Source organism: Periplaneta americana, chromosome 14, assembly GCF_040183065.1.
Source record: "Periplaneta americana isolate PAMFEO1 chromosome 14, P.americana_PAMFEO1_priV1, whole genome shotgun sequence".
Lineage (NCBI taxonomy): Eukaryota > Metazoa > Arthropoda > Insecta > Blattodea > Blattidae > Periplaneta > Periplaneta americana.
The window spans coordinates 8,173,868-8,199,535 of NC_091130.1; the positions used below are offsets into that span (position 1 = coordinate 8,173,868).

Here is a 25,668-nt window from a genome sequence, read left to right on the forward strand (position 1 = left end):
TAGCCCCCTTGGAGTCGGTAAGTATGCAAAAAATTCTATGCATGAGTGCAATATGTTTTGAGCGAAAACAACAAAAATCAGCATATTACCATTTGCACTTCAATAGTTGCTCGTCAACATCATCAATCATTTTTGTCCCAGATTGTTACTGGTGAAAATAAAATTGATGTTTTTACATCAACATCAGGACCAGAAAAGAATGACTGAACCCTAACAAAAATACAATTCTCTGTGCAAAAGCAGGTGTTCATCCATATAAGCTAATGTCGTGCATCTGGTGGAACAAGAATGCGTCATCAGCTATGAATTGCTTCCGAGGAATATAACCATTATTGCTGACATTTATTTCCAACAACTCAGTCGTCTTGAGGCCACAATTAAATAAAAACGGCTGGAAGACTGTTTCAATTGATTTTACAGCATGATAATGCTTATCTGCATAATGCAGACGTTACAAAAGTGGTTATCAGAGCTCAATTGGGAGGTTATTCATATCCACCCTATTTTCCTGATCTTGTTCCATCAGATTTTCATCTTTTCTGTTCTTCAAAATTGGCTTGATGATTTCTTTAACTCCAAGCCACCGGATTTCTTCAGACATAGAATATAAAAACTGCCAGAATGTTCGGAGTCAGTCATAAACAATGCAGGAGAATATGTTATTGATTAGTTTATGTATTTTTTTATATAAAATGAATCATTATGGATTTAATAAAAACTTTACAATACGAATTTATGCATCAGCCTATATTGTGCTTACCTAACTATAAGTTACAATGTCATGTGCCCAAAATTCTTACTTCGTAAACAATGTAACAGTTCCACTAAAATAGTGCTTCCAATAATCGAATACTATGAGTATTGATCTTCATTGTTCAGAGCACTGAAGAATTTAGGTGTATATCTTGATTATGTCACACTAAGCCCTATCATTTACCCTTCTGAGGATCAAGAATTGTATGTGAAGCTAAGAATCACAAGAAGTGTTAATTCAGTCCTTTTATGAATCAGGAAAATATTCGAGACTATAGTAAGAGAAGAGATATTGAAGTTCCTTAGCCAAAGGCCATACTAATAATGAATATCTGCTCTGTTAAGGTCCAAAAAATAATTATGCAGAACTGTGGAAGATTAAACATTACGAAATTATTAAACCACAAACACATTGAAAAATCAGTAACAGCCCTTTTGAGGTCAAAGAAAAATGGAAATACGGGAGAAAATAAGAAAAAACCAAGACCACTGTTAATTTTCAAGGAACCGTAACAGCACTTTTTGAAGCCAAACAATTGAGTGACTTAAGAAAGGTAGATGTACGAGTATAAAAGCAGTCATTGACAAATCAATCATAGTGATCTTGAAAATATCGAATCTTATGACAGTCAAAGAAACATGCTGAGGTTATGAGGGAAAAAAACTATGAAGAAAGTTTTTACTTACTTGTTGATTGGAACTGGAGAGGATTGAATGGGAATATTGGATGTGACTTGAAATATGTTAACAGTTGGTGGGTTGCTGGAAACAGGAAAAAAAAGCATGTAATGCTCGTTATTTTATTCTAAGCAGGATATTACAGCTGGTTAGACATACATAAGTGACTGGTTAAATACAATTATACATCATCTATACAAGTGAACTTTCCAGATTAAGAGTACTGCCATTTACATATAGTATCAGTTAGAATTGTTTTATTTTGCAGTGCCAACTATTGTAGGCAATCATTAACAGACATACTAGGATTTATACAGACTCGACAGACTGAATTAGGAAATTACGCAACTGAATGTCATTTTAGCATAGCATGAAACAGTATTACTTTTTTCTTATTAAACAAGTTCTTGAGAAAATATCTGTACTATTATAATTACTGATTCATGACTGTTAAAACAGTATGAGGAGGTGAAATAAAATATATTGTTAAATATTTTATTCCGTACTAACTCATATGTAAAGGGTTATATATTTCTTGATTACATTAGTTCAAACTTTCAGCTTCTTAATTAGAAAGATATTTCTGTACGATTCTTACATTCTTTTGTACTCTTTTGGCTACATTTCACTGCAAAAACCTTTATTATCTTTTCTTTACAAGACATGACATGCATATCGGTATATGCAAGTAAAAAAACTATTTCATCAACATCACTACACTATAATACATCCCATCACCTAACATTGAAGTCAATTCAAAGGGAGAAATCATGCTTTTATATCACCATAATCCACATTCTGATTTACTAAACCATGTAGAAGCATTTACCTGATAGACAAGTCTTTCATTTACATCTAACATCATCTGCAACTTTGTAGAACATATTTAATTGAAATAAGCATTGTCTTTGAATTTAAATACTGACTAAAATACAGTAGAACCTCTATTATCCGTGGTAATGGAGGTGTTGGACTGAATGGTTAATCGAAAAATCGGATAATCCGTGCCATAAAATATTTTCATAAATTAAGCATATAATACTTGGTTTCATAATTTGAAATTCCTTCCATACTGCAACTATTGGTGTCTTCATACTACACACTATACAATGTTATGCTGGTTATAACTAATGAAAACAGTGAAATACAATAATACGTACTACTGTGTTTTAGTCCATTAACTTGCGCATGTTTCTAATGCCAATCTTGTATTCTGATGTGCTATGAGCCACAGTTTTTTCTTTCCCAAACAACTCAACACATTTTCTTTGGACATTTTGCACAGAATGACTAAATGATGCATAGGTTTGCAGTTGTGTGAAAGTTCTTGGGGTCATTTCTTTCAAAGCTGATAGTGACTATTTTACAAGTTGTGAAAAAACCTCCTCCCAAAAGTGTTCCTACTACATACTGTGTAACGGTAAAGGCTGGTAATAACTTTCCGTAGAAAAAATGCGTGTTAACATATTGTACAGTACAATATTTTTCTGCAGCAAAAATAAAAAATGGCGAGAGAGAGAGAGAGATAATCGGATAATCCACCAATCGGTTAATAGGGTGACAGATAATCGAGGTTCTACTGTATTAATAGTTTTCCTAATATGGAAATCACATTTTCTCCACAAAAATCCTGACCATTTTCTCGTGAAGAGCAATACATTTGATGAGTTTTATTTTAAAACCCAAAATAGTTTAAAACTTGGTAAGTGTATTATAACTACATACTCCAGTAAAATATAGTTTCATAACGAATTCATTTCGTCATTCATACTGAAATGTTATTCTACTGCTGTCCTCTTCTCTTATGCAGTACCTGATTTGCGACAGTATAGCCTTCCTACTGGATACCTACTTCCAAAGGCACGTAAACCTAAGATATGCAGCGGTCAAGATCAGTTAGCAGCAGCTCAAGTGAGCCGGTTCGGCTCCTCACGTCCCTGCACCCCAATTATTTTATCCGTGAATCGGATGGTCACATCTTTCACGAACATATTGGGGGTGAGGAAGTCCTGCAGAGTGCTGACGCCATCACGTGGTGTGCGGTCGAATGGGTAACCCATTGAACGCTTGTCGGGGTACTTCTTATCTCGGATACCACAGTAACTGGCAGCATCAGCACAGGCTCCTTCTATGGACTGATCAATCTGAAATAAAACAGTTTTGTTGTTGCTGTATTGTATTAATACCAATGTTGGAGCATAAGTCATGGCAATTATTTTTCTTTCAAACTTAAGCGATGGTATCACAACCTGTTGCATGTTGTATAGCATTTATAGTATGACAGTGTGATTGTATGGTTATTGCACAGAGAGAAATGTGAATTCATTGTTAGTCGACTGCCATGCCATATATCCACGAGTATGTGGTCGCATTGCTACAGGGATGGCAGTGTGATATGTTATGGTGAGTCAAATGCCGTGCAAAATGGATGTGTGCTATGAATAGGGAACAGATTTCTAGTTCCGTACCTATTTTGTTTGCTGCGTTCTAGATGTATGTTATTCAGATATCTCTACGTTTTTAATGTACACAGGATTCTTCTATAAAAATTCTATAGGACCTAAAACGCTCAAAAGAATCATAAAATTCTATAAATGTCTAAAAAGTGCCTTTTAGTATTTTTCGTATATGTCAAATAAAGATACCAGTAAAAATGCAGGAATACCCCAAAAAAAAAAAACTACAAAAATGCTATTTAAAAAAAAAATTGGTGAAACGAGCGTTGAGTGACTTCCGCTGAGTTTGGAATAGACACCGACTGACTTGAACTGCCAACATAGAAAACAAAAAATCACTACCTGGTCAAGAGTGCCACACTCAATTGCTTTCACCTTCATCTTGACAATATTCCATGATGGCTAAGAATAATATTACAATAACCTATTACCTACAGGCTAATTATATTAAATTGCTGTTTTTTTTTTTTCAAGGGTTATGTACACTACAGCCTGTGATATATTGTCCTGATATTTTATACCTTACGGCCCCTTTGTCAGAAAACTTTGCAGGCTGACATGTTATCTTTCACAGATATCTAGTCTTAATCCAAACATTGATCTATTTATATGCAAACAGGAGGTTGTGTGGATAAGAAGAAGTGGCCAATAATTTTGCCTGAAGTCCTCTATATTGGGGAAAGAATTCTTTTACGTTTTGAGACTTCCAGTATTACTCTTTCAAAAGTAAACCGTGCTAAGGATTGTGGTCATACCTTAAATAGTCATCTGGCAGGCAAATAGGACTGTCATCCATATTGCCATTAGTGCCAATTGTCTGTACAGGTTGGAGTATTAACCTTGCGGTACCCTGTAAGCCTCCATCCATCGGGCCCGGACCTCCCCCTCAAAGTGCTAAGTTGTAACATTTTTACTGAATTTTTAAGCACTGATATCATATAATTCCGTTATTTATAATCTCACCTAAATTATTCATGTACATGTACATAACATTTTTTATTTGACATCCATAGTGATATCAAGATTCTCCACAAACAACAAACTAAACAAAAAAGCAAGAAGACTGGACTTTGTTTTGTAAAAAAATAGAAGATGGTACGTTTGTATGTTTGTGTGTGTGCATTTATGTAACTTAACATCCTTTTATTGGACCACCCCCAAGAGAAATTCCTGGATGCGCCACTGATGGGATGACTGACTAAATACCATCGCATGTTAACCACTAGACCACAATGGCGTGTGTGCCCTGAGTAAGAACTACAACTTAAAAACCAAACTATTATTTTCGAAGTGAATGAACAGATCTTCCTCAATACATCAAGTAAGGTGTAAGAATTATTACTTAATGTTAAAATCTGGGAATTACCTTGTCACCGTCAAAGTTGGAGACCATGACAAATAGCTCACAGGGCATGCCTTCCGGACTGCCCTTGGGAATGAGCATGTGCTGGGGCCAACCACAGCCGCAGAAGTTGAACTCCTCCAGTGCATTTCCTCCAGAAGGTCTGTTTGTCTGCAAGTCGCGGAATGTCCTTTCAAACGGAATTGTCACTGAAGATTCACTTGACTTGCGTTCGATGTTGTTTGTCTTGGGTTTCACTGCAATACGAACAGAGATCATTTCCTATGTGATGTACAGTAAAAACGTATCTCTGACTAGAACAAGAGTGTGATCGTGTGAACTGTCTGAAGTAGAAAGAGCAGAGAGGCAGCTAGTGTTGAAGATATGTAGGTAATAAATAAGGAGCGGATTTTTATATGCTAAAAAATTTAAATATATTTATTTTTTATGTTCCAAAAAGTACGAAAATATATGCTAAAAATAAAAAAAATATTTCTTTTAAATATGACAAAAATACCTTGCTTAGCTTGGGAAAAAAAAATGTTACTAGGTACATACCCACCACACTTGAGTGCTAGTAGTTGGCCGAGAATTGCAGTGAACAACAAAGATCATTTCCAAATTCTCCATCACAAATGCATGCCGATTATCTCTGAACAACGACTTACACTGTGAAAACGATCTTTCCATATCACAGGACGTCAGACATGCATATTTAAAGAGAGGAATGTCACAAACACCTACACCGTCAATTTCACCTACAGGCGCATCCTCCAATACTTGAGCAACTTTATACATTTTTTTTATATCCACTGTTTTTCCCAAACACATTCTGGAATTTGTCCCTTAGTACTTGTACTTCTGAACCTGGTAGCGAGTCTAGTTTAATTTTCACGGCACGGACCTCCTTGTTTCAGACAACAGGTTTTGGGATGTTTCGTGTTTTTTATGGTGTCTCACAAAAAGCTTAGATTTGCTAATAGGAAAGCCAAATCGTATTTTAAACAACTGTCTTTCAGTATATCTTGAAGGATATCGATTGACGCGAGAGGCGAGAGATTTGTTTAAATTAAATAATGTTCATACCCGAGCTCTTATCTGTTGTGTTTCACAAACAAAGCGTGGAATGAAATCATCTTCAGCAACAATAAACATTCCTAATTATGTGTTGCAAGATCTCTCCTCCTTGTCCATGTTAATTTATTCTCTAATAATAACACTGATATGCTGCCTAGCAGTTCTCAGAACTTGAGGCGATACTATTACAAAAATGGATCACGGATACACCACACAGCACTTAGAAACACGAAGAGACCAAGAATTCTTAAAAAGATAACGTACTTCTGAGTGACATAATTGATTTAGTTTTAAAATGTTTAAAAGTTCTTGCAAAAAATTATTTAAGTAAAAAAACTCCGAGATTTATGTGTTTATAATAGATTTCCTGAAAATATGTATTTACATAATTTTTTTGTGAAAATATGTTTTTATATGAAATAAAATTCGGGTTTTAAACTTGAAACTTCATGTTCGGAATTTTTTACTTTGTTAATTGTATTATTTTAATGTACCGAAGTACATATGATATTTCCATGCAGATATTCTGCGTCATCATATGATGAAAGAGTAATGGAACGGAGAAAAATTCTCTCCGGCGCCGGGATTAGACATCTATGACGCAGTGCAGAGGGTGGCCACCAGAGGGAACCCAAAAGTTGGAGCTTAATCTGAGACGATTCTAACCGGCGTCGGGGTTGTATCCGGTGTGGCTTAGTGGATAAAGCATCAGCACGTATAACTGAAAACCCGGGTTCAAATCCCCGCGCCGGAGAGAATTTTTCTCTGTTGCATTACTCTTTCATCGCTTGTTAATTGTGTTTTATCACACGCAAAAATAATATTTAATTACATAGGAATCCGCTCCTTAGTAATAAAGCATGTCTCAACTTACGTGTGACAGTGAACTTATCCAGTTCTACGAACAGCAATCTCTGGTCACGGAACAACATGTTTACTCCTCTTTCATCATACTTGGGGGCTAAGAACAGTCTTACAGTACCCATCTTCGGACCGTTTGTGCTGTTTTCAACCTAGAAGGGAACACAGCATTCAGTCAGTAATCTCTACGAATTCATCTAGACAGCAGATCAGATAACAGGGCTGATCACAAACCTGGATCTTATATGTGAAGTCAGTATGCTGAAGATGTGTGAAGCGAGCATATACGTTTCCTCGTGGAGTGAAGTCGATACCACGGGACAAGTCCACGTCATCCTTCTTCCAGAAGGTCCTGAATTCGTTGTTGGGTGCACCAGGAGTGACGACATCCAGTGAACGAACTGTAATTCCGTTATACCCAAGCTGCAAAGACGAAGATTGTCAGTTTCTGAACACAGTTTCCACTTAGACATATATTTCAGTTCAACATAAATATTTTGACAGGTTTAAATGTGTTTATTATGGCAACAGCGATATTTCAGGTCATGAATAGCAAATTACAGAAGGTAAACCAATAAATAATTTATCATAATTTCCGTATTATTATTATTATTATTATGATCATCATCATCATTATTACTATTATTATAACTGGACTTATTAATATTCAGGAAAAGATGTGATCAGTAATTGATAGGCTAAGAATTGTATGCCATTACATTGCACTTCATGCGCCTCTGGGTTTAGGTATCAATACGTAATGGTGTTGGGGTGGGGGATTTCAGTGTGTTTCGTTCAGCAGTGAACTTCAGTTGATCGGTTACATTACGACTGAATACTGCTATTCATAACAGGCAACATTCAACGTCCTGTAAAGAAGAAGAATAATAGCAAGATGCCATGGACGAAATTTGTGACAATTTCAAATGAGGAAATTTGTAATAATGATACAGATTTTGAGATAGATAATGACTGTGTAAAATATTTCAAATATGTCCTCATTGTTTCTGCAGAAGTGGAACGACGTTTTTCTAGTTGTAAGACGTGTTTTCTAGCAACAGGCAATCATTCTCCTTTGAAAATTTGAAAATGTGGTTTGTTATTCACTGCAACAATATATGAAATGAAAAATTATTCAAAACAAAAACATAATACTCCATCATTTTAATAAAATCAAATAAAAAGGTTGATACTTGTCAATGTTATATTAGGTGTATTTTCTAAGGACAGAAAATAAAATGTCTTCAAAATAGTGAAATTTTTCTTTAACAAAGAAAATTATGTCTTTAAATTTTTCTTTAGCAGATAGTTGTGTTTCGAAGTCAAAGGAGTGGCTTTCAACCGCCCAAATGCTGAGGACTAACTTACCGTGATGAGTTCAAACGAACGAAAAACTCTGTGTTAACTCACCCCAACTCTGAGACGTAAGTTGCTCAAAGTCAGAGGTGCACGAAGCGCACTGGTAGTATAACGGCATAAATATTTCTCAGGCCTAGTAATTAGTATACAAAACATATTATGCAGTAGTTTCGTAACTTTATATAGCTATAAGCAGCAAAATGCATACAGTATAAACATGCAGTACTAGAAAGGTATTGAGCTGTATAGACCCAGAAACAAAATTCAGGTGGCCCAAATTTTGTTTCTGAGTCTGTACAAATAAGTGACAAGTTTTAAGTGAATTTGAGACTAGCTTGTAAACATTATCCTCTTGTATACCAGATCAGAAGGAGAAAAAGGCGAATATTCGCATAGCCTAACATGTTAGTAGAATGCTCACTCACCCTGTCCACGTTGTAACGAGGCAGAGTGGCCTTGTGTTCCTGGAAGACGTCATCAACGAAAGAATGCAAGCGGTAGAATATGGGATCCCTCATTGCTGTTGCAGGATCACCAATGACGCTGAATGTTTCCTAAGAAAATAAAAACAAAATACACTTAGTCACTGCACTTCTTCACTCTGTTTAATGGGCCTCCTGCTGTTTGAAAGAACTCTTGACTTTACTTTCCGTAATTAATTATTTTTATTTTATTTCGAAAAAAATGGTATTTTAAAACGAAATAGCATATACAATCCACAAATGCACTGATATAAAAAACACATTAAAACCAAAATTAGCAATTTTGTGTTGTATCAGATGTTGATTTCAGTTTACAAAAGGTGCTCAAAATGGCCCCCATTTACTACCAAACACAGCATAAATCTGTCTTTGAAATTGTTTAATGTTCAACCATTGTTATTCAATTGTTTTTTATTAGCTTTATTCACTTGTTTCTATTAGCTTTTGTCTGCAATTGTTTAATCCAAAGCCTCCTCAAATTGGTGTACTGAAGCATTAAAATTTCCCTTTATTCAGTACATATAGTACATTGTCATCAAAAGAGGTAATTTTTACAAAACAATAGTTTATAAATGGCAAAAAGAATATGATTTTGTACGTACTGAGACCTGAAGAATCTAAAAATGGGGAAATAAGTACATGGTGCCATTTAAAAAAACAGACTCATAGGCACACCCTTTTATGAATGAAAAGTATAGTGCTTGAAAACATGTACAAAATATTCCTTTTTAGATACCATACAACTTTCGTATAAACAGTTTCTTCATAAAATTATTAATAAGAAAGTTACAATGCCCTGACAGATGTTTATAAGTGGGCCCACAAATCCTATGGAAGAATAAACACACAAATATTAGTAATCAAGTACCGGTATTATATTACCATTGTGATAATTGCCTCGTCATACTCAAAGTGATTGCAAACTAATTGAGAGGGCAGACAGAGACAATGAGGGCTGGTAGTAGGAGCTCTGACTTAAAATAGTTGATGAGGAAAGTATGTTTAAAACACCCTGTCTGGCCAGGTCTAAGGAAATTTATTCCAAGAATTTATGGCATTGTAACTGAATGGAAACTTGGCAAGAAACTTACCTCTATATAAAACAACAACATAATTATAATTCCTACTTTTAGTTGTAGATAGCTCTACCAGCTAATTCCCCATAATGCTCGGGTACAAAAGTTAGAATAATGTGAAATTCCCTTGCAACAACCCGGTATCGTAAATACAGCTGAGATTCACAGTCCAGCGAATATCTGTCTGTATCGTACAACTGTTTAAATAATGGAACACACGAATTAAAAAAGAAATAAGTATTCCACTCTGATAGAAGAAATATTTACCAGATTTCTGCCATCTGGATCGTGGCAAAGCCCAATTATGAGATGCACCATGTTGTGCAGGTCACCATACACGTTCATGTTCTTGGAAAGGATGCTGGCCTCCATGAGGTTCCCCAGCACGTCGATACCTTGGTCCTCTGTCAGAGCCTCGCGTTTTCCATCAGGCTAAAATGAATAGCAGGCATGCGCAATTAATAACAATTAGGAAATTAATACATACGGAAATACATCAATGGCAAGATGGAGCAATACATATGATCCTAGAGACAGTACACAAACAGAAATAAGCTGCTAACAAAATATTATCAATAATACTACGGCCTACTCAACATGATTTTACATACATGTTTGTCTCAAGTTTAAAGTCCACGAAACAAGTTTAATAATTAATATTTAAAAGACATGAAATGGGTGAATGAGTAGAATTTCTACACATTCATACGTAAAATTTAATGGAGATTCGGAATATGTAAATTTTAATATAGGTACCCTTTAAAAAAATAAAGTTTACTCTCACACCCTGTATGCCTGAATAACTTTTTTTGAACACTGGTATCATCAGTTGTTGTATATATATATATATATATTTTTTTTTGTGAAATTAAAATTTAATATGTTACGAGTAATATTCCATACTTTTTGAACATTTTGTATAAAAATTAATACAATAATCATCTCTCGAAACATTTCTTGGTAATCCAAACTAGAGTGAATTTCATTTATGATACATTTTCCATGTAATTTATTATGATCTGAATTACAGTGTAAAGGTACGGTCACACGTCGCTACTTTTGCAGCGCTGCAGTACAAAAAACTGCGCAACTCTCATACTGCGACGTGTGAACAACGGTGCAACCTGAAAAGTAGCGGCTGCCGAACCTGCTGCTCGCTACTTTTCCATGCAGCGCGCAACTTAGAAGTAGCGACGTGTGAACAGGGTTCTCAGAGTTGCAGCCGCAGCATTTTTGATATCGGTTTTGTTGAAACTTTTGCTGCGGTTGCAACCAGTGTTACCACCCAAATGTGCCAATGATACTTTTATTGTTTGGATATATTTTAATGTTAAATATGATGAAAATAAATTATTTGTAACAGTTATTAAATGCACAACACAGTCTGAGCATAATAGCTGACGATATAATTCATTTTTTAAATTTTCCGTAGCGTAGTTCCAAACAGGAGGGTTGCCAACATTCATTACATAAATATATTGTTGGTTATCATTTAAGTATATAGGCGTTTTTAAAAGCTTTATAGTAAAAATAATGCCAATTTCTGAATACTAGATACGGCAGAAAAGCAAATAATAGATAAGGAAGCTTTCGCATGAGTTTCTTAATAATGCGAACATAACCACAAAATGTATATTGAGAAGTCAACACGCAGATGGAAACCTGCAGCATGACTGCGGCTGCAAAAGTAGCGCCTTGTGTGTGAACAGACTCGCAACCTCCAGTTGCAACTTTTGCAGCACTCGGGTTGCGCAGCACGAAAAGTAGCGTGCAGCTCACTACATTTGGCTTACGTGTGAACACGACACGCAACTTTTGCAGCTGCAAAAGTAGCGACGTGTGACCGTACCTTAAGTACTCTTTTTCTGTGATTAACTTCTTATAATTTAAATGAATTTATTTGCTTCTGTATAACATGTTACAGATGGAATTATTTTTATTGAGGCTTTTTTACATGTTGTATTTATATGAAAAGTCCAAAAATCGACTACTAGCAACTGCAAGAGACTAACAGGTACGAGCGACTTTCCAACTACTCACAAGTATTATGCTGCCTTGGTGGATGGCATCAAAAAGACGATCCCTCCATCTTTCACAATCTGCAATGTCCACTTGCAGCTGGTCTACTTCTCTGTTCACGTCCTACAACGAAAAAAGAAAAAAAACAAACATTTTTAAGAATTCTCCTTCTTCTTCTGCCAATACACAGTTTTGGGTTGTTTCCCGTCTGTGAACTACAAATGGAATTGGTCCGTCCAACGTCGGTGAGGTCTGCCTAAATCTCTTCGTCCTCGTGAATGGCAATACAATAGTCTCTTTGGTAAACGATGTTCAGGCATCCTAAGAAGGTGGTTTCTCCATTTACGTTGATAATGCTGGACGTCTGCGGTCATCTCCTCAACTTCCCACTGATTTCTTATGTCTTCGCTCCTAATGCAGTCCCGCAAGGTAACTCCTGTCAGTGATCATAGAAATCTCATTTGTGATGCGTTGATTCTATTTATTTCCTTTTGCCGCAGTGTCCAACATTCACTGCCATATAACAGAGCTGGTTTTGATATTATATTGTGAAATCGGATTTCGACCTCTTTTCGTATTTGTTTTCCAAAGTTCCTTCTCAAGATACTATTTAATTGATTATATTTCAATATATTTTCTGATTTTAAAAATTACAATATCCTACAAAATTTCCATAAAATATTTGAGAAATTGATTGTAATTCCGAAAATATCAGTGTTTACTTGAAGAAAAGTTTAAGTTTAATAAACACTAATCCTTTCGGCTATACTATGATCCTAGGGTCGATTCAATCTCTAACAGAAATAAGTACCAGGAAGTTTCCTTTGGGGTCTACATGGCCTGTAATAGGGATAACTGTAAAACCTTACAGTTAATCTTTATCCAAATACTGTTGCTGATATCCTGAAAATGTTAATTCCAAAGTTGTTGTTGTTGTTTTCTAATGCCAGGCGTTTGACAATAAAGTCATTTGACCTCTTGCACTCCAATATTTTTCAAAGGTATTATCATGACCAGCCACTGAAGCACAAATTTTGAGGTGTTCCGAATCCATTTCTTGGTTTGAGTTGCACAATGGGCAGTTAGGGGACTGATATATTCCAATTCTATGCAGGTGTTTGGCCAAACAATCATGGCCTGTTGCCAATCTAAATGCAGCTACAGACGATTTTCGTGGTAAATCGAGAATTAACTGTGGATTTTGATGCAGAGAGTTCCATTTTTTCCCTTGGGATTGTGTTATCAAATTTTGTTTGTTGAAGTCTAAGTATGTAGATTTAATAAATCTCTTCACAGAGTAATACGTAGATTTAGTAACAGGTCTGTAAGTAGCAGTGCTGCCCTTCTTTGCTAAAGCATCCGCATTCTCGTTTCCCAGGATTCCACAATGGGATGGTATCCATTGGAATACAATTCTTTTATTGAGTGATATTAATTGAGAGAGCATTTTAGTTATTTCTGCTGTTTTAGATGAAGGTGTGTGTTTAGAGACGATTGATAGAATAGCTGCTTTGGAGTCTGACAATATAACTGCATTTTTAAATTTATTGATGTGGCATAGAAGATTCCTGAGACTTTCACTTATTGCAATGATTTCACCATCAAAACTTGTTGTTCCATATCCAAGAGATCTATAAAGTGAGAAGAGACAGCACGTAACACCTGCACCGGCACCTTGTTCTCTGGAGATCAAGGATCCGTCGGTGTATAAATGAAGCCAGTTTTGTGGAGGGTACCTAATATTAATTGTCTCTAAAGACAATTGTTTCAATATTTCAGTGTTTACTTCTGATTTCAGTATTTCTTCTGTTAAATTTAGATTATATTCTATATTTAATAGAGTTAAAGGGTTTGGTTTAATTTGTAAGTTTTCTTTTAATTCCAAAGTAAAAGTATGGGTATCCCTAATACAGGCCATGAAGGTGTACAGGGTAAAAGGACATTAAGGCTTCCACCTTTTCTAGACAATAAGCATTAGAAGCAGTAAGGATGATGTAAGTCTCTTATGTGCTTACTGCCTTTACCCTTTTCTGTTAAAAGCTGAGTAAAGCCAAGGCCATAGTGTAGCCGAACGAATTAGATCAATGGAGAAAATCCATGAGCCCATTAAGAGTCAGCCCGTGACCTTCTAATTTGCAGCACAATACCTTAACAGTGCATGTCCCTGTTGAAACTGTAATGATATTAATCATGACCAAACTTCAATTTAGTATAATAATTAAAGGATGTAATTAAGTCTAAAAGATTAAGGTAATAGAAACAAATGATACTTACACTCAAAATAGCATTGGAATGGCGTGGGGGCCAGACACGACTCGACACGAGACTGTCCAGTTTGGAGAAGTAGCCTTCTGGGACTGGGTCTCTCCAGTTGAGAAATCGAGTAACACGTGCCAATTTATTGCTCAGTCTCGCAAAATTGTATCTGTTAACAACAAACAATATAATCCCTTAGACTGGTGTAAGGACTTTTTTGTACCAGGGACAATAAATTACATACAAAAGCATTTTATTTGTAATTATTTAGTATTATGGTCAAAGGTGCTTGCAAGGCTGGGAACTCCACCATCCATCTGCAGCTTAGTCAGTCAGTCAGTTGACCACTTATGTGAGATTTCTGGTAGATGATGGGAATTTGAGACAAAGTTTCTCACTTTTTCCTGTCATTCTGCTTGCATCATTGTCATATTATTGCTGTGTCATCACCGCACTGACCAGACGTCTGCATCGGACGTTTTTGTTCGAGCGCCAAGTAGTTCATAGCATAATCCGATAGGTAGTGCACATGCATGATGGGTAAAATTGTCACGAGTGATAAATCCTCGAACGGTATAAGCCGAGCGTTAGACATTCGTTCTTGTTACAGTGATGAACTGTGTAGTAACATCATAGATGTTTATCATTTCAAAACTTTGCAGTGTTTAACTAACCTCTCCATAGTACAACTACAAAACTTGCTTTAAAATATAATATAAATGTTGTAGGTAAAAGTTCCCCCCCCCCCCACAGGAGTGATTTTGTTTTTGCCACATCTGATAGATGTTATTGGATGTAAATGTAATTATTATAAACGGAGAACACAATCACGATAATGCAAGAACTGTATCAAGTTTTCTAGTAATGATAATAATAATAATAATAATAATAATCTCTAATAATTAGTGTATCAATCTTTGCGTCTGTAACAGTTGTGCAGCATGATTATTCGTTTTACTATATTTTCTATGACGTTATCTCTGTACTAATATTGTTATTAATCTACTGCTATATCAATAATATTTTGTAAAACGTTTCTACATTGTCGCAGTATATAGGCAGAACACTATGTATGGACCTATCATTTTATATATGTGGTAAATCAAATATTGAATAATTATTAAGTAGCAATAATAAATGTATATCGAAGTTTTTTCATACTATTTTATTTATAACTTCATGTTCCTGTTTCGGTACGTTCCATTGACTGTTCCATTAAACGTTTGTCATAAACGCAGAAAATGAAGCCTTATTTGTACCGTGTGAGCAAAACATATGTGTATCTTATCTGTCGCCTTCCATACAAGATAAGACACGTCGGTGAGATGACCTTGTACTGTGCTTCTATTTATTACGAGCGTATCACGACCGATCGTATCTCACTCGAGGGTGCGACACTCGACCGAGTTCAAGCAAGCGATTTAACTGCAATGCAGCACTCTGGCACTGGCTCTTTACGATTTTACTCTTCCCTAACGATTATTTTTATTTTATGTTTCATAGAATAATACACAAAATCTTGTACATTACTGTTAAATAAGTCATTGGTTAATAATTATAAGTGACGTCACACTTACCTTGCAATGATTTGCTGGTGCATGTAATAGAAAAGTTCTCCACGACGATCTTTGTTCACCAGATTCTGGGGACCAGTAAAGGGGTACACCAGATGCCAGTGCCAGTGATGCAGGTTGATACCAAGATCTTCCCTGAAGTATGCTAACCGATGTTCGATGTCCAGGTCCGATGCAGTGTAGTCCATTGGAATTTCTAACGGTTGCTGTAGAGAAGCAAAAAGCCATCAGTATCAGAAAGTGTGATTTTAATGACATTTGGTGCTCTCTTGATGTGAGTAAAAATGTGCTCGCGAGCACGAACGCTCCTGAGATCCTTTTTTTCAAATCAGACTTTGTCGTACGAACAAAATATGAATAATAATTTCGTCTTCAACTTATCCTTCAAGTAAAATCCGGAACAAATAGTGTTCCTATCCATCAATTATAATATCTTGCAGATCTGATAGGTGCTTCTCATATTTCAATTTAGTATGGACTTAAACATATAGAAATCAAGGTTATTCAAGAGAATAATATGGCTGCACATGAGGAACTTGAATTCATAGATCTCCAGTTCTTTTCAGCTCTGAAATATTTGTTTTAAAAGGAGAAATCATAGTCTTTGGAGAGCAGAAGATATAAAATGCTCCAAATACTGCCTATGTCTGACTATGTTCGAGACAACCAACCTATACGGGGAGAGAAAAAAAAAAGAAGAAAACTTTCTCACTTATGAAATACCTCAAGAACAAACCACAATCATGGTTAAATGATTTACATCTGCAGGACTATTTATGTGTAGCTACAAGAGATTTCTTCGACATCACTGAAATCATGTTGAATCTTTCGTACACTACTTTTAACACTTGAATAGAAATAATTGATTAAATGGCGATATTACTCGTGTTAATTGTGTAAGTATGTGCGGCTTACAGCTGTTTCGGTGCTATTCGACATCATCCTCAGAGCCTACTAGATCTCGGCGCTATCTCAACTTCGCTGCCTGGTGTGTGGGTGCGTTCGTGTGATGAAGAGTTGTGTCAAATAGTGTGTGTGTTCTGAAATTGATCTGTGTGTTGAGAATTTGATGAGGATGTGTTTTAGTGTGTCTGTATATTTCATATTGTTCTAGTGTGTTGAGTTTTTGGTTTTTGGGTTGTATGTGTAGGATTTCCATGTCTGTATTTATGTTATTGTATGTGTGGTTAGCATTAGTTATGTGTTCGGCATATGTAGATGTATTGTGTCCTCTGGTTATTGCTTTAATGTGTTCTTTGTATCGAGTTTGGAATAATCTGCCTGTCTGTCCAATGTAGAAACTGTCGCAACTATTGCATGTGAGTTTGTATACGTCTGTGTGGTTGTATTTATTTGTTTGTGTTGAGATGTCTTTGTAGTGTGTTTTCTGTTCTGTATGCTATGTTGTATTTCTGTTTTCTGAATGAGGATGCGATCTTGTGTGTGTTTTTGTTTTCGTATGTTAGTGTGATGTATTTCTTGTGTTCTTGTGTTTGTGTTGTGTTTTGTGTTTTTGTGTTTGTTGAGTTTTTGTTTTGTCTTCCTTCACTGAAATTCTGAGTAACATTCAATTTCAAGGATATCATTGTCTGGTGAGTCTTTAAAAAATTTATTTCTTTGTTTGTTTATTTTATTTATGTATTCGCCTATTGAAGCTATTCCATTCCATGGTGCCCGCTCACTTGATATTACATGTAGCGGCACTCACAATCTTCAAAAGGTTGAGAATCCCTGTCTTAGACAACCATGCAGCTTGGCGCAGAATTATTATTATTATTATTATTATTATTATTATTATTGTTGTTGTTATTGTTATTGTTGCTGAATTTCGTGCTACTCTCTACACTTACCCTGGAACCAGCAAGGAAGAGCTCAGACTCTTGTCTGGCTCTGCCAAAGATAGCTCCGTCCACAAACTTGTCAGGAAAGGCTTCAAACAAAGGCGGCACTTGCAAATTTCGTGTGTCAGCACGGTGCAGTAACGTCACTGACAGGGCGTAGTTGAACAGGTACGGGTTCACACGTTCACGACATGCCGTACACATCGACACAAGATCATCAACAGTGCGCATGCCTGAAATAAACAGTTAAAAAGGAAAAAGGAGTTATTTTTGACATCTTATTTCTGAATCTCAGTTTGGAACAGAATCACAATGATGTTCCTCAATACAGTTACTTTTGTAACTATTACTCCTCCAATAAATAGACTTCTAGCTGAAGATGATCAAGAATTTCATGCTATGTCGAGAATTATTTTTAAATAGTTAAATTATTTTTGTAACTCATAAATACCATTTTGACTACACTATGGTTATTAATACATTATACAAATTTTAAAAGATTAGGTAAATGAAACATAAGATTCATTACCCTAACGTTATGGGGAGGCAGAGGTGAAATTTTCGAACAAAACTGAAGAAAAAATGAAAATTTGGTTTTTTCCATTTTTATTATCTTTATTTTGATATTCCGTAGTTTTTTATTTTGTGTCCTTAAAAGTATGAAATTAAAACCAAGATAACTGTATTGCTATATTATTCCCATAATAAACTAATACTTATCGTTATTTATATACCTTCTCTGAACATATAAATAAAAAGAAATATTGAAAATTTCTTACAATATGGTGCATGGAGCATTTTATATCAAACGATATAAAGTTTTATAAAATTATTAATATTTACAGAACTATTGTACTTAGAAGATTGAAACTTAGTATGTCCATTACTAATAACATACTTAGTATCCATGATCAATTTCAAACAAATCGGATAAATTTAGTGGATTTTTAAATATTCACCTCTGCCTCCCCTTAACAGGTACGGTTATGGAAAAATTTCCCACACCTGACAAAAGAAGACGTTAAGAGTAAATGACCTTGTTTGCTGCGGTGAAAGAAATTGAAATGTTCAAATTACATTGCTAAAATTACTCCTAATCGGTCTTAACATTTACATCCAAAATTACATTTCAGTTACTGTAAAAAATACAGAGATATTTTTATTTCTGATAAGTAATTAGGGTTCTCATTTATTTGCGAATTTAAAACCAATAAATTCTTTGCCTGATAGCGACACTGTAAACATTTCGTTTAGTTTTTGTTTCGTTTCATTGATTCATAGAAACTCTCTGTCTTTAGTCTAAAGAAATTACATTTTTTTTTTAATTTATTTATTGGTCGACCAGCAAACTTGCTATACAGACCACTGTTAAATTGTGGAATATCACATGCAGAATATCATGATGAGGTTGGCTCTAAAGGCTCCTCTAATTAAATTTATTTTTAAATTAATTAATTAATCATTTTTGTGAACTATGAGAATAAAAATATGATGATTTTCTGTGTTAAATGTATGAAGAGTCGTCTGTATTGCTAAGAAAGATGTCCTGAGGTAGTTTCCTTTTAAGTCTAGATGGCTGACAAGATCTTGCTCCAATGTTATATGTCACAGCTCCAGGAACGCCAGGAAGTTTGTTGAAGAAAGATTTTGACATTGAATGGATGTACTGTTCTAGTGGAATAATTCCCAATTCTTGATGCTAAAGAAATTACTATAATACCGGTACTATATAATTCTAAATGAGTAATTATGATTATAGAATTTTTAACGCTACATATTTCGAGGGGGTTTCCTGTATAAGAATTCTAATTCTACTTCTTACGAGTTTCTTATTCTTAACTAGCTGTACCCGTGCGCTCCGCTGCACTTGTTAGAAATAAATATAAAGTAATTACATAATTAAACTAGGACATTTGATCCAGGGAACATTCGTGTTTGATAGAAGGATAAATCGTTTATTATGTTACTTAATTTTAATTGTATTAAAAAATTAAAATGCGATCATTTTGATCCAGAGACCACTCATTTGGTCATAAAAATTATTTTAGGAAATACAGGAAACGAATGTACAGAATAGTCTATCAAGTGTTCTGTGCATAAGAAGCTATTTTAATCTTACCTGTCCTCGATTCACTCAGGAGTTACTGTAATAACATTATAGCATTATGTTCATCTAGAGAAACTACACTTTCCAATGGTGAACTAATAAAATTAATTATACAAATTGGTTAATTTAGCTTCCGATATTATTTCATACAAACACAGAAACATTCTCTGTAGGCTATGTTTCATAGTTTTCGATTGTTGTTGTCCAAGGCCCCTTATAGACGAAGTCATTTGTTTTTTATTTCATTACACCGCCTTAGATGGCATTGTTATTGTAATTTTGAAACTCATTTATCTCATTAAATATCAGTCCTATCAAAATTTTGTATAGAATAAAACTTATCGGAAATTATTTTTAAAGAAACTTTTGTCATGTAATATTTTTCATGAAAATTAATAGTAAGGGAGATATTTCGATTTATTTAATTCAAGCCCCCTTATAACCCCCCTTTTAGATAAAATATTTTGAATGCTATATAGCCTAAATTCTAAGTTACAACGAACTTAATTTATATTCCAATTTTCATATAAATCGGTTCAGCCATTATCGCGTGAAAAGGTAACAAACATCCAGACAGACAGACAAAAATTTCAAAAAAGCGATTTTCGGTTTCAGGGCGGTTAATTATATATGTTAGGACCAATTATTTTTGGAAAATCGAAAATTACCAGAAAAATTTCGGCTACAGATTTATTATTAGTATAGATAAATAATATACAGTTCAGATCAGATATTACAGGAAGTGCTACCGGTACCTTTTTATTGGTAATGAACTAACCCATAAGAATCTCGATAAGTCGGCCTGCAGCCCTGCGATGCAGGGGAATGAACAGGGAGAAGTTCTGCTCTCGTTTCACAAGTTGCGGGATGGACAGGTCGGGAAGCGCAATTGTTCTAACTTGCACATGTTCGTCTGCCTCTGTGGCACCAAGCCTGTTTACCAGACCGACGTCTGCAGTGATTCTCTGGTCCTGGAAACAGCAAGAGAATAACGAGTAGTAACAATTCCAGAGAAAATTAAATGAAAAGAGTGAAGAAGATAAAACAGTAAACATATCGACATTGTAATTTCTGCAGGATTTCCTTCACATGAACATACTCATAAAATTCTGTCTCTTTTATAAAGAAGCAGATAAAAATTTGTTTGTTTTGCAAATGAAATCTACACAAGTTTAAACAGTAAATCAATTAGTTTAACTCTCATAAAATATTTGACATTTTAATTTTTTTTTCACTTCATACAAGTATGATTCATTCTGCTTAATTTTTGGTGTTTGATTTTTTTTTTTTTTAATATTCGAATATTTACCATTTTAAATATATTTTTAAAAATATTAGTGTATTTATATTTTATCCATTTTCAATTTATCATGGAACACCTCAATTCCTGCAGCTTGGAAAAAAAGCAATCATTGTACCAATTCACAAAAAAGGGAAACCTGCTCATGATGTTAATAGTTACCGACCAATAGCACTATTAAGCATGATAGCAAAAACCATGGAGTCCATGATCTCCAACAGATTAACTTGGTATTTAGAATCCCAAAATCTTTTATCACCAAGACAAGCCGGCTTTCGACAACTACACTCTACCAATGAACAAGTCATATGCCTCGGCCAAGAAATAAAAGACAGTTTTAACAAGAAAGAAGATACCTTGGCAATATTTATTGACTTTCAGCTAACATATGACTCTGTTTGGAGAAATAAATTATTACTAAAACTCCAGAAATTAGGTATCACTAGCAATATGTTCAGTTGGATATCAGAATTCCTTAGTCAAAGATTCATTGCCACTAAATTCAATAATTCACTTTCTAGTTACAGACAAACATATCGAGGTCTACCTCAGGGCACTGTCCTCAGCACAACTTTATTCAATATTTATATAAATGACTTACCCTCCCTGGTAGAGGAATCAAACATGAAAACAGCACTATTTGCAGATGATATAGTTTTGTGGACTTCCGGATCTTACAGACATAGAGACAAAATTCAAAATTCTGCTCTTAAAGCTCTAAATCAACTACATGAATGGAATACATCAAATTTGATGACACTCAATTTAAGCAAAAGTAACTACCAAATATTTTCACTCGGTAAAAAAGAAAGAGAATTCAATATCCAATACAATGGCCAACCCCTTCCTAGGACTTATGAATCCAAATATCTTGGAGTTATTTTCGATAGTAAGTTAACATGGAGCAACCATTTGAAATACATTTCTGAAAAGCTCGTAAAAGATTCTCCCTTCTAAAAAGACTAGCAGGAAAGAAATGGGGATGCTCTAGGAATACTTTGAACACTACATACAAAATGTTTATACAGCCAGTGCTGACATACTGCGGGGAAATTTTAATTACTTCACCTTTCATAAACGACATAGAATATGTTCAAAACCAAGCTCTCAGACTCATTACTGGTGGAATCAAAACAACTCCAATAGATTCTATGAAGTTCCTCACTAATATTAACAATATCAAAATGACAATAGAAGAAAAAGCACTGATTCAATATGAAAAACTTATCAGATTACCAGAAAACAATTGGCATTCATACAATCCTCTCTGGAGATTAAAAACTCAAAAACGTTTCATATCCATGGTTCAAGAATTAAAACAGAAAATCAATATCCCGAATTTGAAAGAAAACTTACAAATTAAACCAAACCCTTTAACTCAAATATAGAGTATAATCTAAATTTAACAGAAGACATACTGAAATCAGAAGTAAACACTGACATAATGAAACAATTGTCTTTAGAGACAATTAATATTAGGTACCCTCCACAAAACTCGCTTCATTTATACACCAACGGATCCTTGATCTCCAGGTGTTACGTTTTAGGTCCTATGTCCTCCCACATTAACATTAGAACTAATTGATTTCAGTTCATCTTTTGCACGAAGACCAACAATTTATACAAATGGTCAAGTTGCCATGACTCAGAAGCAAAATAAAACCTAATACAAAATAATTTGCTTTTATTACTTAAAAGAGTAATTTATTCAAACACTATTTTCATGAGCTTGAAGTCCTTTTTGAGAGCAGTGCCAAATCAAAATATGCTAAGTCCATTTATGAACCAATTTTACGTTGAGATGAACTTCCCCTATTTTAATAACACTGAATCGATGTGCTTTGTTTGCTTTGAAAAGACCTTCTTCCATATCTACATGAGACTCAAAATATGCCATCTCGTTCAAAAGCCTGATTAATTAATACTGATGTCTTGTTCTTTTTCTGAAAAGTATTTTATTACGGACTAAGTATTTTAATGCAATGTCCTACAAGTGTTTTATTTTTCTGTATACTATGCCATAGAAAATATTTATAAAAGTAAATAAAAAAGACTATTTCAAGTTCACTGAAAAAGTTATATTTTTTCCTCCAAATGATGTATGAAACAGAAAAATGTGAAAACAACTAATCTCAAATGAAAAGTGTAGCAATCGCTAGTAGTTTATATATATATATATATATATATATATATATATATATATATATATAATATATAAAACACTGTTACATACTTCTTTCAGGTACCATGAAACATAATTTCCTTCAGTGAAACTAAAATCTATTTATAATTCTGCTTTAAACATGTCAATCCTATCTACCTACATACATATAATACTCTGCACTTTCCACATGTCAGCAATATTATAACATAGAATTACACTCACCAGAAGTTCAGGAGGAACATCAAAAGCAACACTGTTGTTGTCTCCTTTCGGCATGAAGATCGGCTCAGTTGGCCGATCAAACATGAGCAGGAGATCCTTTGATTGTGCTGGTCGCGACATTTTGAAGCTTGATCTCTAAACCTAAGAGAAAATAAATACATTAGTAGTTTCATACAGTTCATTTCTCTGTCATTGTTATCCACATTACCATAATGGTACTCATATAACATACATTATCAAACCAGTATAGCATGCATATCTTGATGATGAGAAGGGGGCAAAAAAAATTGTTTTCTTACTATGTTTTTTATACTCTGAGAAAGAACAACAAGCCAATAATGTTAACAATGAAAAGAAGTCTATTTACAACCCATGTATTCCTCACTTCAGTGAGAGATACAAAATTAATATTAATACATGGGAAGTAAAAGGACTTCTTTTTGGCGCTAGGGGAACTTCATTTAAGTTAACCAAAACCATTCTTTCTCTTAAATTTTCTAATGAGGACATTAACAAAATTTGTCTAATGGTATTGAGAGATTCATTATCCATTTTACACAATCACTTGTATAATACTATGCAATTTTTTTTTTTTACTTCATTTCATTACTCTTCAATGTATTTTCATCTCATGTTTCTCCGAAATCAAATTGTATTTTATTTTTAAAATGTATCATTGTTCCGTATTCTCTCCGCAATCATATTGTATTTTTAATTTAACCTCTGCTTTGTATTCTGGATCCTAGTGGTCAGCTGTAGATTTCGGCCAGATGTCCCAAATTGTGGAATTTGTGTGCGTGTGCCATATTTTCCTTGAAATCAAACCTAAATTCTTATAACTTACTTTATTTACAAAGGTATGATATTGTATATTATACAGTATTTAATGACTTAGCTAATTCGGTAGTAGCAGAAGGGTAAGAAACGCTATTTTTTATCCTTGAAGATATATTTACAACTCAACAATTTTTATTTCAAATAGATCAATTATTAATTTTCTAAATTAGAGCAAAATTCTGGTATTAATAGCATTAAAAACTTATCACTATATTGAGCTTAAAGCTACAAAATATCCTACAACACGAGCATTGAATTATTAAACTGCATAAAATAAGCAAATTAATATTACCGGTACTGATACTTGAGAATTTGTAAATATTTTAAAAGACGCCAGTAATGAGGTACCTAGACACTATAAGAACTGAAGTATCAGAGCTATTTGTAGGATTTGTGTCCTATGTTATTTTGAAAGAGCTTTGTTGATTGAATAACTCACCTGTGAAGATTCAGAAGAACTGAAGTTCATCTCGTGTCTGAAGAATCTTTTAACTGGTGGTAAGATGCAAATGACAGGATGTGGCAACATCACAGGAAAAAACAAGATGAAGTTTGTTTGCTTCACAAACGTGCGGTCACTGGACTTCCCAGGTATCAGTCAATCCTCAAGTGTTTGAGAAAGGAAGTGGTAATCCAAACTTCGGTTTAGCAAGAGATGGGAGTGTTATAGCAAGAAAACGATTAGATTATACCGTATTTACAACTCATAAAACTCTATTTTATTTTCTGATATTTCAGAATGATAATGCAGATACCTGGCATATGTTGGGTAAATCTAGTTTTTAGTTGGTTATTTAACATCACTGTACCAACTACTGGGTTATTTAGCACTGATGGAATTGGTGATAGTGACATGATATTTGCCGAGATGAGGCAGAGGATTCGCCATACATTACCTGACATTCGCCTCACAGTTGGCGAAAACCTCGGAAAAACCTAACCAGATAATAAGCCCAGGCAGAACTGAACCCACTCTCAAGTACAGCTCTGGATCAGCAAGAAAATGCTAGTGGCTAGACTAGTCTTAAATATGAATAATGAACGTAACTTTTACTTTCTCATTATAGGCATGCAAATTATTAAAAGAAAGGGTAATGCTTCGAAACCCGAATTTCGAGATTTTCAGAAAAATAAATGTTTTCAGTATCTCTGATAATGAGAAATTATTTCTTCCAACAACTACTTCACGATTTTGATTATATTCATTACCGAAGGGAAAGTTGCACATGTAATATGTAATATTTACAGAATTCAGGAATGCTTG

The 25,668-nt window shown here is 34.5% G+C and overlaps 1 protein-coding gene across 1 annotated transcript; it reads right to left on the reverse strand.

Annotated features, from left to right (window-relative positions):
• Positions 1-1,539: 1,539 nt before the first annotated feature.
• PPO2 (Prophenoloxidase 2) lies at positions 1,540-24,717 on the reverse strand. Its single transcript, XM_069844886.1, has 13 exons — positions 24,697-24,717; positions 23,568-23,708; positions 20,660-20,852; positions 17,784-18,007; positions 15,937-16,139; positions 14,378-14,528; positions 12,125-12,226; positions 10,352-10,516; positions 8,952-9,080; positions 7,402-7,590; positions 7,181-7,319; positions 5,254-5,486; positions 1,540-3,575 (listed from the first exon to the last, which is right to left on the reverse strand). The coding sequence occupies exons 2-13, from the start codon at positions 23,685-23,687 to the stop codon at positions 3,339-3,341; spliced, it is 2,085 nt and encodes a 694-aa protein (XP_069700987.1). The 5' UTR covers positions 23,688-23,708; positions 24,697-24,717; the 3' UTR covers positions 1,540-3,338.
• Between the last annotated feature and the right edge of the window lie 951 nt (positions 24,718-25,668).